This window comes from Phasianus colchicus, chromosome 12, assembly GCF_987193195.1.
Source record: "Phasianus colchicus chromosome 12, bPhaCol1.hap1.1, whole genome shotgun sequence".
In the NCBI taxonomy this organism is placed as follows: Eukaryota; Metazoa; Chordata; class Aves; order Galliformes; family Phasianidae; genus Phasianus; species Phasianus colchicus.
This window is the reverse complement of record NC_143447.1, coordinates 7342097-7359519: the sequence shown is the minus strand read 5'-3', so window position 1 is coordinate 7359519 and position 17423 is coordinate 7342097. Positions and strand designations below refer to the sequence as shown.

The window sequence follows — 17423 nt, the reverse complement described above, 5'->3', positions numbered from 1 at the left end:
AATTGGGCTTCACTAATAATTTTTTTGTGATAAAATTGTGTCCACTAAATTTGACAGGAAATATTTAGCAATTATTCAAGAGCAACTTTATCACTGTAATAAGAGTTTATTACATTTAGAAATTTAGATGTTTCTCATACCAAGATTCGTCCACATTAATGAAATGTTTAGATTAACCTTCAGCTCTCACAGTTATTTCGCAATGTATTCAGACTGTGCTGTTGACCAACCAAATTTGAGTTAGCTACCCATGGCCTTTAGCAGTATTTCAGAGCACAAACACCCTCAAGTCCACTGCGTTCAGAGCTGAGTACTGCTGAGCAGGTAAGAGGATCCAATTCCAAATTATTTCTGCCACAAGTGGCATAAAACAAAAAGGAAAAAGCTGGAAATAGGCAAATTTTTGTTTTCCAAAAAATGAAAAACTGGTGCACTGGACAGGAGGTTTCAGGGTTAATGATTAATGGGCAATGGAATTCTTGCAAAGCATTGATAGTTCTGTCCTTTTTCTCATCTATTGGCAGATTTTAGCAGTTAATTACCCAACACTCATTCAGACGAAGAAGAAATGAAAAGTTTGCAACTTCTCTCTATTTTGTTGATTTCTTGGATTATCATCCCAACAAATACACATGGAGGAAAGAAAAAAGGTAATATTCCTTCCAATATAATGATCAAGTTTATCTGAAATGTTTGTTATGAAATGTAAGTAGCATTGAATACCCAGCAATCAACAAATTCGAATGCTTTTTTTGTTCGTTTGAGAGTGGTCCCTTAATACACTGGCATATATAGCTGTCTCTGATTATTGGAAAATACAGTTGTTTGTAATGAAAACAAAACTTTCTCAATTGAAATCTATATGTTCCAGTATAGACTTCAGGTAGACTGACCTTTAACAAAACTTCTGCTGAAGACTATATTAAAAATGCATTAGTTTGAAAATATACACTGAGCTGGTCGCAGTAACAGTCCTCTTGGTGTGGAAGCATTCCATTCAGTCTCTTACTATGAATAAAAATCTCTAGCTGTCTGACAGTGTTGAAACTTTCAATTTCTGAACTGGCTATCTTTCACTTCAAGTGAGTGACAATTCTTGAGAGAAAGAGATGCATCTGTGCTATGCTTATTTTGTGAGAGAAATACTGTGGTACTGTGGAGGATCTTTATAGGATCTTTATCATTTACATAGGGATATATTTTTTTTTTATTTACATTTTCTGTGCCTGTGATAGTACACATTAAGTCAGTACCCATTTGATTGCTGCAGTAGGACAATGCATCAAAAAACTGTTCCTTAAACCTCTCTGTTGTGCCTGACAGTTTCATTGCTGCCCTCATTGCTAAGCTGTATGGTGCAACCATTGGTTTTCCTCCTTATCTGACTTCATTTCTAATACTTTAAAGCCTGGAGGGGTTAAACGTAACTTTTTCCTCAGCTGGAAGTAAAACAAGATCAGCTTATTCACAGAAGCATCACTTATTTTAGTAACTGTGTTTCGCATTTATGTTAATTCCTATTAACAGTCATAAAAGCAATTAGCTATAAAAATGCTTTATATGTAATAGACACAGACCGCTTTTCTTTGATCCTGCACACTAAACTTCACTTGGGGTTTCATTGTGAGGAATATAAAATCTTGATGTAAAACACAATGAGAACTATAAATTTCAAATAATGTCATAACTTGGCTCACCAAGGCAGCAAGGCCTGCACACCTCATGTAAGCTGCTAACTCTTAGCAGGCTAGTCGGAAATCTTCATCAGGTTCTGTATGTTTAGGAGAAGCAAACATCAGAGCATTAATCACAGCTCTCATCTCATGGCAGCTCACACTCTCCTACCCTCACAGTCTGTGGCACTTCTACAGCAAGGTCAGCCACTTCACTCTCTCCGTCTCCCTTTCCCCTCATGACCTACTACTGCCATCTCAGTGGACTTGTTTGCTCACTGCTTAAACTCTTGCTTGTGGGCTGCAAAAGACCGGTCACATGTCATCTTAGCACTAGTAGATTCACCTAAATGACAGTGCGTTGAAACAAAGACTGAGATTAAAGCAGCAACTCAGGTACTTTGGGAAAATTTTGGAAAGAAAATGTCTTCTTACTGACAGAGCCTAAGTAGCTCTGCTGCAGATAGTCAGAAGTATAAAGGCCCTGGTAATTCCATTATGTTGAACTGATACTTTCATCTCCTTTAAGTCTTAAATCAGTACAACTAATTCCAGCTATATGTTTACATTAAAGTAATCTGTTGTCCTTCCCCAGTCCAACAGCTACACTGGCTTTGTGCAGGAGCTGGTACAGATGATCTCACAGAGCTCTGCCCCATTGCTGCTGCAGATGATCTGCCTGTATAGCTCAGATAGTTCTATGATCAAAGCAGTTCCACCTAGCACCAACCTCAGTGAGGCCGATCCATGCGCCACAACAGAAAAGTAGTAAAGCAATAAACTTCACCAAGGAAGGGCAGCGTAGATTTTAGCCTTCTATGAGAGGCCTTTTAACACTTTCAAGTGAAGACAGCTTTCAGTAAGCGTGGTACATGTTGTACCTAAATATCCTGAAGCTTGCTTGTTCCTACCACAGTAGAAACTACAGTGATAAACAGTATGACATTACGGAGACACAAGGCCTTCTCAAAGCTGGGTCTGGCATGTAATTTTAGCATAAACAATTGCCTACAAGAAAACCATCCCCTAGAAGAGTAATCAGTCTGTAAGTCCCCCTCAGTTATTTGCACTCTGCAAACAAAGATCTCTGCTTCAGTTTTTTTTCTGTAGTGGGCCATTCATCTGCATGCTAAAATAAATTACATTACAAAAGGCAATTTATACCATTTAGACTGCTGCTATAACACTGTAGCCAGGTATATGCAAAACTGTCTTCAAATTAAGTCATGTTTATGTATATATTACAGGTTCTTAATTTACAGTTCTGTAGAATAAGATGGACTGCATTACCAAGCAAACCAAACATATTTAAAACACACATAGAGCATATTAAAAAGCCACAGAGTGCTTCTGAAATGCCAGTGTTTTCTTGTATATTTACATTGCTGGAAAAAAATGTTGCTTTTTTTTTTTTTTTTTTGGAAATGTTCATTATCTAAATACAGCATCCCACAAAAAGACTGGAAATAAGCACCTCAAACAAAAACATTCCTGAAGCTGATTTTTTCTAAAAGTATGGAAAAAGTATTTTAACATAAGCTCTCATTTACTTTGATTCTTCTCCTAGAAAAATAAAATTCCATTGCTAGATGTGGTGGAAATGCTAAGCCATGGCTTGAACTAGTGATTGAGAACCTGATGGGAAGGCAGGCCAACCCAGGGGAGCTCAGAAGCATGCAATGCAACGCACTGAGTGACTGGAAGGGGTGGGGCCAGGATCTGCCCTTTCCCAGACCTAATTTAAGGGTTGGCAGTGGTGGCAGGGTCACCTCTCTGGGGATCCCTGCATGCCTAGGTCCTTCTGGAGACAAGCAGATTCTTCTATTTATGTGCCCACTGCTGTTGTGTTTGAGCAAACCCTCACTTGCTGTGGCCTGGGATCTTGCTGCTCTCCTATCCTTCTTGTGCTTTCCATTGCATTACACTACGTAAGAACATATTTTAATGTGCCATCTCACCATGCAGATCAGAGGAACTCAGTAGCTGACAGAAATGCATACTAAGTCTGCACTTTAGACATGAGGGAGTCACAGCTGGCTGTTTGGCTGGATTTTTGTGCCCAAAAGTGAACGTAATACCTTTAGGATTATAAAATACACCATGGAATTAGATTATGCAGGAACTTCAATTGTTATTTTTTATTATTCTCCAGTCATATTATAGCTAGAGATGTAAGAGATTTGTTAGGAACATCAAATTCTCCAAAGCCTATATAGAACTCTTCAGTAAAATGCACTGTACACGGAATACTCTGAACAAGTACCAAGATACCAAGAAGTTTCTACACAAAGCTGAAAAAAATACTAGCAATATAAGAGACAAAATATTTAAAAGCTGTTTAAATTGCAGAAAGAGATCAAAAGTCTGCTAAGATGATAACCTTTAACACTGAAGGTGTATATTACTTCCATCAGCTTACAGTTCTTAAGAGTTCACAATAAATACTAAAGATTAAATAATTTTCCCTGAAGTGTATTCACTGTAATAACGACCTGCGCCCTAACTTTCCACTCATTCCATGTCATTTGGGTTCTGTGTGATCTAATACCAACTGACAGAGACTATACCAACAGAAGAACAGAGACTAAAGCCAACAAACTCAGAGGACACAAGTGATCCAGTCTTCTAGTTTGAGAGTTATAATTTGCCAGCACGGACTGAAAGCAAACTCTATTCCTTACCTCAGGCAGAATGGCACAGCAATCTCTTTCTCTGATTTAAACTCCTTGGCTAGCAGGTCTCACAACTACAAGTTCAAACTCAATTTGGTCAGGTTCATTCATTATTAAAGAAAATACCTTTTATTTTCTTATTTTGTTGTACAGCCCAGGTTATACAACACACTTCATTTTAAAAACATAGTTATGCCTAACCTGTGTGGAGCTTTGGGGTTAGTAACAGGGTTGCACTGGCAGTGGTACAATCCTGATGATGTAGTTCATAAGACCATATGGACCCCTTGGGTGGCCTTAGCACAGTGACCTTTTTCCTATGTGTTAGCTAGAGTTAGGAGACTTTTCACTGAAGCTAAAACATACTCAAAGTAGGATAGCTTGGCAGCAGGTGGACAGACCAGCAGTTGCTTCCAAGAAGCATGATTAAGATTTCCTGGCAGCGTATCCAATAACTCACGAAAGAGACAGAAGGGGACATCTATCTGCACATGCCAAGAATGGGTGATAAATTTTCCTGCTTTGGCAATAGGCCAAATGTGAATTACAATCCTTTCTACATAAAATTGATGCTTTTGATTCAAGCAAAGAAAAAAAATTTACAATGTTCACACTCAGTAGCCTCTTCCAATGAGACACTGGAACAGGTTGCCCAGCAAGGTTATGGATGCCCTCTCCCTGGAAGCATTCAAGGCCAGGGTGGGTGGGGCTGTGAGCGACCTGGGCTAGAGAGAGGTGTTCCTGCCTATAGCAGGGGGTTGGAACCAGGTGTTCTTAAAGGTCCCTTCCAACCCAAACCATTCTGTCATTCTAGGAAAAAAAAATCATGTTTTTAAAAGTTGATTGTATGTCTTACGCTCATGGATGGTGCAGGGAAATGGAAAATGCAGTCAACCAATATATTTTCTCAAACTGCCCAGGTAGCTGCTCACTCAGTCCAGAACTGTGCACCTGAGCGAGTTAAATCGACCAGCTGAGGCAGTCAAACATAAATATTCTTTCGCTGATTTTTGGAATGTCCTTTAACAATAAAAGTCAAAATGCATTCAAAAACATGACTTACGCCAAGTTAAGAAGCTAACAAATGCAACAACCTAATCAAATACTTATTTTAATAGTGGAGAAAGGCTGGCATTCCATGTCCATCCACGTCTAAAGAAACCCAAGGCCCCTGACACCTGATTGTGTTGGTTTTTGTTTTTTGTTTTTTGTTTTTTTTTAATCTGTGTTCTGAGATGACAGATGAGTCTTCAAAATCTTTTAAAGTAAAAGGGAAAGGTTGTAGTTATTGATACATTTAGTGACATCAACCACTTAAACAACCCTTGCTTCATTCACTGGTGGCGATTAATTCACAAGCCTCTCCATTGTGCTAGTGTTACTGCTTGTAGCAAAACAGCTTGGAAACCGATCCTGGTTGAAAAATAGTACTATTTTTTTTCCTGGTCATCTTCTTTTTTAGCTGGATTGGTTTCCTCATTTTGTTCACTGTGTAACTGAGCAAAAAGCTGTAGTGGGACAGTGATAATCCATGGGAGGCCAAGAATGAGTCAAAGGATGCCTGGATCCTCCAAAAGGAGGCAAAGGATGGGCCTGGATCTGCTTAGAGTTGCTCTGATAGCACTGAAACCAAATGTTTAATGAGGAACTAAAGACTCTAATCAAGGAGTCCCTTGATTTTAAGATTTACTTCACCAGAAGAAAAATCAGAAAATAAACTTAATAACAATTCATGTAAATTTAATGTAAAATAATTGTAAATTTATTTTCTGTCTAGTGTTAATATTTTCACAGGAAATATCTAAGGCAATCTCCTTGAAAATGCACTTATTTTCTGCACCTTCCACAAACTATTAGCCGGATAAAATAAAAATCTCACACCTCAGAGCTTTTTGGGAACTAGTTCAAATTAAAGCTTTCATTTTCTTCAGACTCAGTACATATTTCAGCAAATTAACCACAAAAAATGTCCCAAAACCAGATCAAAAATGTTTAACTATGAATAATTCAAATCCTATTCTAATTGCTTTCCTAATATTATTTCTTGCTTTAACAAGGCTATTTAGCTAAAAGTACAAATCCCTCTAATAATGAAACCAGTGTAGTATTTTTGTGAGATGTCTTTGTCTTTTCTTTCTCTTGCTTCCTCAGCATCACCCACTTAGCTAATTGTATACGAACACTAAACACAGAACCACGAAGGCATAAGCATCCCTAATCAGACATGTGCACTAAACAAAATCTCTACCCTTCAAGGACAGGGTAAATTCTGTTAGGCATTTTAAAGCCAAGGCAGGTCACTGAAGTTATTATTAGCTCAAATTAGCACTCCACAAGCTGTTGAATTCTTCACCTGCAGCCAAAAGGCACTCAATATGGTGCAGAATTTGCTAACATCTTTGAAAGAATGAGGGAAGTATCTCCTCTTTAGAAACATAGAATAGACTTTTGATAAAATTATAGATGATCTATGTACCAAATGGTCTATAGAAGTAGGTGTATAATTAAATTGTTCCAAAGCAAAATAATTATAAATGTCTGAACAGAAACTTAACAAGAAAAAGATGACATCTGACCTTACTAATGATAGTGGTGCTATAAATTTATACTTTCTGACAGGCAACAGACAAATAATTCGTACCTCCATCTCAACTGTAACTTTTATGTTAGTGATTTATATTGGAATTTGAAGACAAGACTGCATAAAAACTGAGTTCTTTCCTCTTGTGAACAGTCCCCACTCCCACCAAGAATTACAGAGATCTGAGCTGAGTCACAGAGCTCCAAAGATAATTCTGATTCTAATTTGAAATAGGTTAAGAACTGATGAAAGCCCAGTAAGCCATCACTTTTGTATGTTAGGCACATTTCTGACAAAGTACTATAACAAAGAAGCCTGACAATAGGGCTCATTAGTAAGAAGCACTTCTACTTTAAAGATAGAATATTAGGAGAATTTATTTGAAAGTGAGGAGAAAGCAAATGTGTTAAAATCTATTTTGAGCCTACAAGATAATCCACAGTATGACTGACATCTAGTGATAAATTTTCTACAAAAAGTGAAATTCTAACAGGAGGCAAAAAAAATGTATTATGAAAAATAAGACTAAAAATATTTTTTTACACAACGTAATAAATAGGAACCTGGCACCTAGAGGATTTAACTCCAAACCACGCCATTGTTCTCTAGAAGAAGAAGAAGAAAACAATGAAGTCTGAAAAGATACAGGCAAATTGCTTGCCTAATTACTGCTCCTTGCAAAAGTGGAAAGCAGAGTCTAAACACTGAAAAATTTGCAAAAGGGCTGAAGCCCAGCACAGCTGGACACACATGTGCATTTAGCCAGTCCCAAGGTAGCTCAGCAATCAGATCAGGGGTTGTCCATGCCAAGTTCCTGTTTGTGTCTTTCACTAGGAAGGAAGTGTGCAGCTCCACCACAAACTTCATTTGCCACTGCATTTTCATATTCATTTTCATTTCATGCAGCCAATGTGAAATAATACAGCTGAAAATAAGGCCTGTAGGATATCCATTGGTCACTGCAGCACAACGCACCAGGCACTGTGGGTGCAGCACTCAACTAGGTCCTTTCAACTGCACCATCCTAAAATTTTGCAGAACATCACAACGCCAAAGCACCTGTAATATTAATGGTCACAATCTTAGCTCGATCAGTTTTATTATCTCTGTTTTAAATGAGATACCAAAAAAAATACAATTGAACCAAGATTTAGGTACTATCAGACAGTACTCAGTGCCAAAAATGGAATTCAAACCTCTAACTTCATGGTCCCATCCGTGCAGACACTATTTTGCCATTTTCTTTGTTAATCTACAGACAGCATTGCATTTCTTCTACAACTAACATGCAGGTATCATCAGAATACAGGTCTTTACCCTCAGTAATACTACCTTTAGGAAGATGAATAAAGGTTATTACTGTTCTATGGTACCACTTTTTGAACAGGAACTGCCCTGAATTGAGCATACCAGTAGCCACAAATGCAAGCTGTTATTTTCAGAATTAATCAATAACGGGTCTTGCAGCAGAAACTGAAACAATGAAATGAAAATACACTTAATCATTGTATTTGTAGATTTTTACCATTCAAAAGCAACTTCATAAAATCTTTTAATTAAAAGTGAATAGTTGACACACTGAGCAAGACTCGGATTTTTTTTTTAAGCTATGTTACATCAAATCTATACAATACTGTTCCTTTTTAAAATATTTACAGAGTGTAAATAAATTCTATACTCTGTTGGTTGACACACCTAAAACAAACGTGTTATAATTTTTATTTTAGCACTGTGAAACTGAATGAAACTGCTAAGAGAATCTTACTGTCAGAAAAATATTTTGTTCTGGTAACAATATCAAAAATGCAAGTTTTCCCCTCTTGACGGTGTGTCTAGGAAATGTTTATACAGAACAATTTCTACTTCTTTGAAGGTAAATTTCTGCTTAAGAAAGTATCCCCATCACCTTAGTAACACAACACTCAAAATGGAGTGGTTTTTCATTGACTCCAACTCATATCTCTCTTTGCCAGCTACTCCATGCTCCTGTAATCTCCCTGCCAGGCACGCCCTGATCACAGCTTGCACTGCAAACCTTCCCACCCTGACCACGCACCCAGCTGCTGCAGCCCTTGACTCACCCCTAGGCAGTTCATGTATTTTTCCTTCTTGGAAGGCTTGTGCTTGACACTGATAAAAAACAAAATGTGAAGACAAGAGCTGTACATGAAAATAGGGTCACAGAACCCACTAGATTCCTGCTGGCAGATACCCTATGCCTACCTGCCACCACACATGCTTTCCAGTGTAATTCCCTTTCATGCAGGAGCTTTGGAGAGTACCTGAACTGTACAAAGAAAGAAATCTAATCTTCACAGTCAGGATTTAGGCTCATTCAAAATATCTTTGAAACGTAGCCATATCCCTAAAAAAGTCCATCAATTCAAGTTTGATTCTTCCTAAACCTATTTATAGATCGAAACTCCTTCACCTTATGCTGAGTATCTTGCTAGCAACATTTTATTTTTAGAAGATTCTTTTGCCTGACAGTTTTGCAGACTTTACTCAACCAATCTCCTGACAGATTCAAATAAAAAACATGAAAATTAAATACAGAGAAGTATTTTGTTCTGCCATAATCTTTGGCTGCCCAGAACGTCAGAAGCCGTTATAAAGAAACTGATACAGAAACTGAAGAAAGATACATAGAAGTTTGTCTGAATTAATTAATCTGCTGCAAGATAGCTTTTAGAGAAAGGCCTAGCCACCTAGGCAACTTTTAGGCAGCCTGTGTAAGATTTCTTTTAAAGAGATGTTTATTCTCTTGTTCCAGCTCTCATCGGCTCAGACTGCAGTTCTGATTTCTGTGGCTCCTGTCCTTATTTTCTCCAAAACTCCCACAGGTTACTGCCCTCAGCAAACAGGTCCTGTGACTCACGTCAAACAATCTGTAGGATTTACAGCTAGAGTAAATCACGAACAGGAAAAGACAATTGAGGGTTCTCCTAATTAACCCTTTATTTTGCTGAGCAAAATTTTATCAGAGGTGCCATTAAGTTTTCCTGTGTCTCCAGACTTCAAAGGCCAGTATTTCTTTCCCCACAAAATACTCTGCCTTCCTTTCAGTCCTGCTGAAAGTTAGCTTCGCATTCACACTGGTAAACAGATCAACTATTGAGTTCTCTCAGAAGACTTCTTTTATCCTATGAATCAGCAGCATCTTCCTTAGATACCCTCTCCCAGTATCACATGCACACGAGTATCACATGGATAACCACTACAGCATTTTGTCTGGATACATAATGCCCAGTGAACATGCCTGAGGCATGGCTGGGCCAAAACCAACTCAGCAGTAGCAGTATTTACACTCATAAATGAACTTATTCATATTTCAAAACTTGATCAGCATTTAATTTATGCCGCTGGGTGGAATTATCTTTCAAAGTGGCACAGAGCAAAGCACAACACTGCTGAGCTTAGGCAGGGGAGATGAGAGGGCCGAGGACTGCTGGTGAAATAGATGCGTGTACCACGATAAGAATACCTACACCACACATTCCATGTATGGTGGATTGTCCCAGCATGTTCCCTGCCTGCTGGCCAAACCCTCACTTTGCTGACGTGTTCACACCTTGCAGAGCCAAGGACAAGATTAGGAAAACTCACTCAACTGCAGGCTGTTGCCTGGGAGATTTAGAATACTTCAGTGCTTAACAACAGTGTTGAACAATTCTCTGCTCTAGAATGTAATGCTACAGTAGACTTCTTTGTGTGTTATGCTGTCATTCTACATTCAGTAGAACATAACAGTTACTTGATTGGAGGAATCAGGGAACGGAATTACAGTAGCTATTTTGAAGCAGCTCATGATGCATCACTCCCCCACATCTAGACCTAGGCAGCCTCTGCCCTTTGGGATGCTGTTCTGCTGCAGACACTCTACTCAGCACGCTTTCTGTCCAGAGGAATACATGGTCCAAACAGAACGCATTGTAGCAAGGTTATGAACTAGTTTTCATGTTTTCTTTGCAAGTCACTAAAGAAAAAGAATGAGAAACCTGTGGGGAATATATATATATATATATATACACACACACACACACACACACACATATATATATGTATAATTTTCCCATTTTGCATTCATTCCAGCCCCAAACACAGACTGGCCTGAGAATTCACAGCAGAAAGCAATATCCCTTTAAAATTTTAGGAACAAACAGTGGACTAAACCATTTCAACCTGGACTTCAGGATAGCAGAAACTCAAACAGCTTGACAGACTTCAGCTGAGAACTTTTGGCCTAATACAAGACTATTACAATCAGAAAGATTAATGCAGTGGAAAGGCAATACAAGAATACGTCACAGCAAAAGGTCCAGCATAGATAGGATAGCATTTCAAAGGAAAAGTAAAGGTGCTCACCCATCTCCAAAGATCTAGGCTCACAGAAAAGACTCCACAAGGGAGGGATCTCCAAACAGAGAACCTCCCATGGCAGTCAGCCCTTAAATGGGGTCTAAGAGAGGTGCAGCCAGGCTCCACCCCTCCCGGTCACGCAGCTGAATTGCCTTCACCTGTGCTCCCAGGACTGACGGGTCCTTTCCACAGGTGCTCACTCACTGGTTCAGGCTGTGACTCAACAGTTACTAAACACAAGACTAACTTCTTTTCCCTTTGTGTCAGGGACAAAAGAGATAAATGAATGCAGACTAGAATTTTATTTCCTAATTTTTGTTTACTGCCCTTTTATTCTCCATTTCTCATGCAATATAAAAGGATATTTTGATTATATCAAGAATCTGGAGGAAAATATTTAAACAGTACTTATCTTCTTCCACAAATATTTCAGGCACATAACTCAGATAAATAACTTTTCAGATCTGAAATGCATCAGGAAATGCTGAGCTGGGAGAGCTGTATTGGAGACACAGGAATTCTACAGCAAATGTGAAGCAAACTGGTGTATCAATTCCACTGGTGACCATCCTACAGATGACAAAAGAATCCGACAGATATAAAGCAACCAAAATGATAAAGCTTGGGAATATTGGAAAGTTGCGCTGCTTTTTTTTTGTTGTTGTTTTCACTTTGGTTCTAGCTAAAATTGCAAAAATGCTGAAGGACTATGAGAAATGCAGCCCCTATGAAATCTCTTGCCTGATTTCTGGAAAACTTCCAGCGTGTTCCAAAGTTCAAAGCCTGAAATACTGGGATATACGCATACACAAAAAATAACCTCAGTTATTTTAGTTCAGTTCGGTGTGGCAGACAGGGAAGGTGCAGCTGGCAAAAGTGGGTGAATGTTTCCTAGGATGGTTTTCACAAAATAAGCCATCGTGCCAGAGATTGTGTCACTCCTTGCAAAGCTCTTACATCAGCCAATCTTTAATTATCTGGAAAAAAAATCTGTTGAGCTACGGTGGGACAGAACCTCTCCCAGTAAGAAAACCTATACAGGTGACAGAGTGGTAATAATTGATTATTTAACAAAAAAATCAAAGTAATCCTCCACTCCTACAGCCCAAAAGCTCTTGTCCAGGACTAAGTAAATTGCAAAACCATGAATAAAAGAACAGTAATGGTTGTGAAGGCAGTACATTTAGTACAAAATGAACATTCATTTTAAGTAAAAATCCTTACTATATTTCAGCGAACATGTCCCAAAGGATGACTAGTAACACACAGCACCAGCTCAGATTAGAAACAACATCATGGAAGCAACTTATTGAAAAGGACAGAATATCTGCAGTATTAAGTTAGAATTCAGAATACTTATAATATAAACACTATAATTACATAAGAATATAATTACATTTAATTATCTGAAAGGTTAGCAAAGAAGTACTACAAAATAAAGGAAACTTCAGTTAATGGGAGGTTTTGCTGATAGGTTGGTCAGGTCTGGGTCGAAGAGACTGTTTTCTCTTTTTTAAAAAATATCACTCAATCCGACTCCATAGAGAAAATTATGGGAGTTATTAAATTCAGTGTAGAGGAGTAATTGATGGACCTAATTCAAAATGGACTGAGCAGAGAGCAAGTTTTCCTGCTTGCAATGCCAGTTATTTAGTTTAGGCTGACTCCAATAAATCTGAACAAAATCCATGTTGCTGCTGTAAAATGAAATGAAGAAGAAAGAGGAGAAATAGCTTCACTACTTTCTTTTCTAACAACTGACCTAGACCCCATGGAAAAGGTATGATACACCTCCATCTGATAGCTACAGGAGCTTGAAAAGCAAGCAAGATTCACCAGTGTTCAATACAGATGTGATTAGAGTATGTATTAGCAGGTACACACTTTTTTTGGAGAGGAAAACAACAACAAACAATCAAACCAACCAACAAAAAGAAAAGCACCAAATAACCAAACATGAAAAGCTAATTTAATCATTAAATGCAATCACAGCAATGCAAAGTCTATAACAGTAGATTTAGTGCAAAGAACAGATTAATAGATAGTAGCCAATATGTTCTCCACCTACAGTTTGAGTTTATTATAAATTTTTGTGTTGTCTGTATAACCACGATACAGGGACACTCAAACTAGGAACACTCAAAATGCACAGATCAGCAATGATATCACCAGACTAAAATTTGGGTGTGGGAGTGATGGGAAGGGTGCACAATCTCTTTTTGCTTTGGCTCTATTTTCTTCAACTAGCTTGGTAGAAGTTGCTTTTATATATAATTCAGCTATCAAAATCCACTTCTGTCACCTGCTGTTAAAAATGATCTTTTTCTTCCTTTTTTTACTCTAAGATTTTACAGAGTAAATAAAAATAGCTGCTTTGGTAACTTGTCAGCATTTTGGAGCTGAAATGCATTCAGCATTTTAGTACAAAGTAAAATAAATGTAACTTCTCAAGTCCTATTGAGAAATGCCTACTTAATATTCCTAGAAAATTCACAATCCTTCTAAAAATAGGAAAATAACAGAACCTACTGTACAGTGACTCTACTTAACTCATATTTTCTTGTAAAATTTACATTTCTTAAACATGCCAAGTTAAATCAGTTCATCATTTCTTATTCACCTGAACTTCTTGCTGGGAAGTAGCAGCCCTCATTACTGAATATCATCATCAACAATAAGAGTTACTCTCTAGATGTCTGGTTAGATAACTATATTTCCTTAATGTTTAAGTCATGCTTACCTTCCTTGTTTTCTTCACATGGTTTTCCATCAAAATCAGTATGGTTCTGAGTACACACAATGCTCAACTTCCATTGAAGTTTGTTTTAGCTGTAGCTATCAGAATACTCCATTATCACATGGTTCAGATATTTAAATTTCTGAAAGCAGAGGCATGGCAGAGAGATGCCACTCAATAATTCTTCCTTGTAAAAGCCATCGCTAGGAACTTTCACAGCAACACATGTAGTTAAAATGGAACTGCTAAGTTGGTGCTCAGTGAAACGGAACGCAGTAGCAACCTTCAAAAGCTAGATATCATTTCTGCTGTGAACTATGGCTAAGCTCACCTGTTCATTTAATATTAAGTGACTCACTAACCAAGATTTCCCTAGTTTCCTTCAAATCTATTGCCCAACAGTTTCAGTCTAGTAAGAGCTATTTCTATGATGAATTATTTTTTTTCTAAACTCTGTATGAAGAAGAAATTGATCTACTGCCTAGCCACACAGTACAAAAATTATGGCTAAAAACATTTTTCAGCTTTTTAAAGAGCATTTTACAGATCTTAATCAACACTTTTTTGCTATTCCCTGCCAGTAAAGGGCAGAAAACAGTCTTTCCTGATTTCCAGAGTTAACAATTATGTAGCAGTTGAAAAATACAAAAATCCATACTATTTTTATTAGTTTATGAGCCTTTGATAAACCCAGCATAACTGCCGCACCATTAGAATACCTGGGCTGTTGGAGTGTTCCTGTTGATTTTTCTATGTGTTTTTTAACAGAGGTCGCCAAAAACAATCTGAGAAGAACTAGATAGTGAGTAGGTCTCAGTAGGTGCCCACTGTCATAACGCTGTGGGATTCATTCAGCAGCATTCACAGCTACACCGCTAGCTGTAAAAAATGTGGGTGACATAATTATACTGGAGGTATTCAGTTTGTTTGTTTGTTTGTTTTGGACCAGAAGATAAATGCCATTTTAAGCCCAAAGGCAGACAGGAATGAGAACAAACTTGGCTGAAGCTGGCTCTGCAATGGACAAAGGCCATGCTGACAGTGCAGTTTCTCTGGTTTGTCTGGAATCTCATATCGACGTATTTTGTCTATTTCAGTATCAAGGTGCAGTTAACATTGAAACACTGACATCATTCCAGCTTAAAAAGCAATCCCCAGACTGACATTACTTCTCTTACCATAATCAATTATAATGAAAAAACTAGCAGAGATGATTTTAAAATTTTTATGTGTTTTCCATACATGGGGTCATTGAGGGGAGACTGGAATCTAGAACTCACATCAGTGACAGAATGGATTTCCTACATGGAGTAGCATGGACAGCTTCCTTTTGGACAAAACACACTGGTCTATGTTTAGTTGCTTTAGAGCAGGAGAGGGAAGATTTCAGTTGGATATTTGAGGACATGGATTTGCTGAGTCTATATAAAACAGCTCAATACAATCAAAGGCTACAGTGTTTTGTAAAGCAAATATTAAACTCAGTTGGTTTTTTTTTTTCATATGATGAAGAAACCAACTTAAAAGTTTACTGGATATTAGCACAGCTCTGTAGAGATACACCAAAGGAAAAAGGGAATTATGTTCTGAACTGGATAAAGAAAGCAAGATGTTGTGTTCTATGTGCATTATAATATTACCATCTGCCACTTGTCCACATAAACTATGATAGATTATTATACTTTCTTTTTTTTTTTTTGAAATAAAAATTCAGCTCTGAGGACTCTAAGCTGGACTCAGATATAAGGACAAATAGCAAAGTAGGTAAATTAATCTACTTGGTGTTTCAGGTATGACAGAAGGAAACAATTATGTTTATCTGTGTAACCTTTTGACTGTGCTACCAAGTTGGATACTAGAGATGAAACAAATGAAGGTTTACAGACACAAAAGAGCACACTGAGATAATTACAGAGCTTTCTGTAGCTTAACAAAAGGCAAAAATTCAAAATTATTTCTGGCTACAGAAGCTTATATGTTGCTTGCTGAGAATATGACAATATAATGCATAGGCTCTATTTGTAGCTGTATAATTTCCGTATCTCTATACTACAGTGAAAAGACTATAATATTCACAGTAGGATTGAGAGAGTGTTACATACAAACCAATTTATCTAACGTATATTTCAAAAACCAAAGAAATTAAGAAATTCATTGAAGTGGTCTTCTGGAAATTATTGATTCACTGCATGTGTGTCTCATGCTGTGAACAAGCATCCTCTCTAAAGTCAAAGGTAACTGCCTATAGCCCTCTCCCAGCTATTCATCATTTCCTGAAAGCTACCATTTTATCTAACACATACAGTCCATCAGTTCAAGTAAGCATCCCCTAGTTTGCTTCAAGCAAAATAAATTATGTTATTATAAACAGTTAAAACACGTGATTTGAGGCTGTCTATCTTATTTTGCTTGCAACAAATAGGCAGTGAAGCATTGACAACAGAACTTAAGGATGGTAATCTCTATCTGGTGGGAGGTAATAAAAAGCTGGAGGTGGTAACTTCTTTGCTGGCACAGATGGATGGATGCAGTTGAGCATGTGTGTCCACTATAATGTATGCTCCTTAAGTACTGGTATTCCAGAGCAATTATGTACTCTGAATCTTGTTCAGATCTTTATATATAAAGGAGACTCCACATCCAAATAGCTTTATGTCTATTGTTACAAGAAAACAAAAACAAAAAAGAAGCAACTAAAGGTTGTAATTTTTCTGCAAAGTGAATTTAAATATAGTAAAAAGTCACTCTGGAAAAGGAGAACTTTTAAGGAAGAAGTACTGTTTTATAAGAAGATATAAGATGATATGTCTCCCATTTTGAGTCTGTATTTTGAGAAACTATAGTAGTTATGAGGACAATGCAAAATTGAATTCTTAGGCAGAAATTCCATTCTGCACAGAGGGATAATCTCCATGTTTGCACATTTATGTTTCCTCCTCTTCAGACCTTGTGGCCTTGCATTTACAGAGAACTTTATGAGATTCTGATCTGCAGCTGCATCCAGTTGCTGCCATGCCCTCTGGAGTACCCCTGTTTCTACCCACAGTTTTACAAGATCAGATCCCTGGTTCAGCCTCCTTTTTTCTTGCTTGTCTGAATGCAGCTAACTGGGTATGGGTGTTCAGAGTTGCCATTGGGATTTTACTCACACAGCCATTCTTATGACTGATTGCATGATAATTCTTATTACACACCTTAGAATCATAGAACAGAATCATAAAATCATTAAGGTTGGAAAAGACTTTTAAGACCACCTAATCCAACCGTCCACCTACCACAAATATTGCCCACTGTGCTCCTTAGTAGTTCATCTACACCTTTGGCACTTCTATAGTTCACACAGAATAGTTGGAAAGATGCATCATTCTAACACTGTTCTAGTCCTTATTGTACATTAGCCA

At 37.7% G+C, this 17423-nt stretch overlaps 1 protein-coding gene across 1 annotated transcript in view; it reads left to right on the top strand.

Annotated features, from left to right (window-relative positions):
- The first annotated feature begins 524 nt into the window (after window positions 1-524).
- The window catches only part of LIPC (lipase C, hepatic type), a 40413-nt gene continuing 23514 nt past the window's right edge, over window positions 525-17423 (top strand). The window contains exon 1 of the mRNA XM_031616491.2: window positions 525-650. Coding sequence (XP_031472351.2) covers window positions 569-650 — 82 coding nt within the window. The 5' untranslated portion in view covers window positions 525-568. The remainder of the gene's footprint in view (window positions 651-17423) is intronic.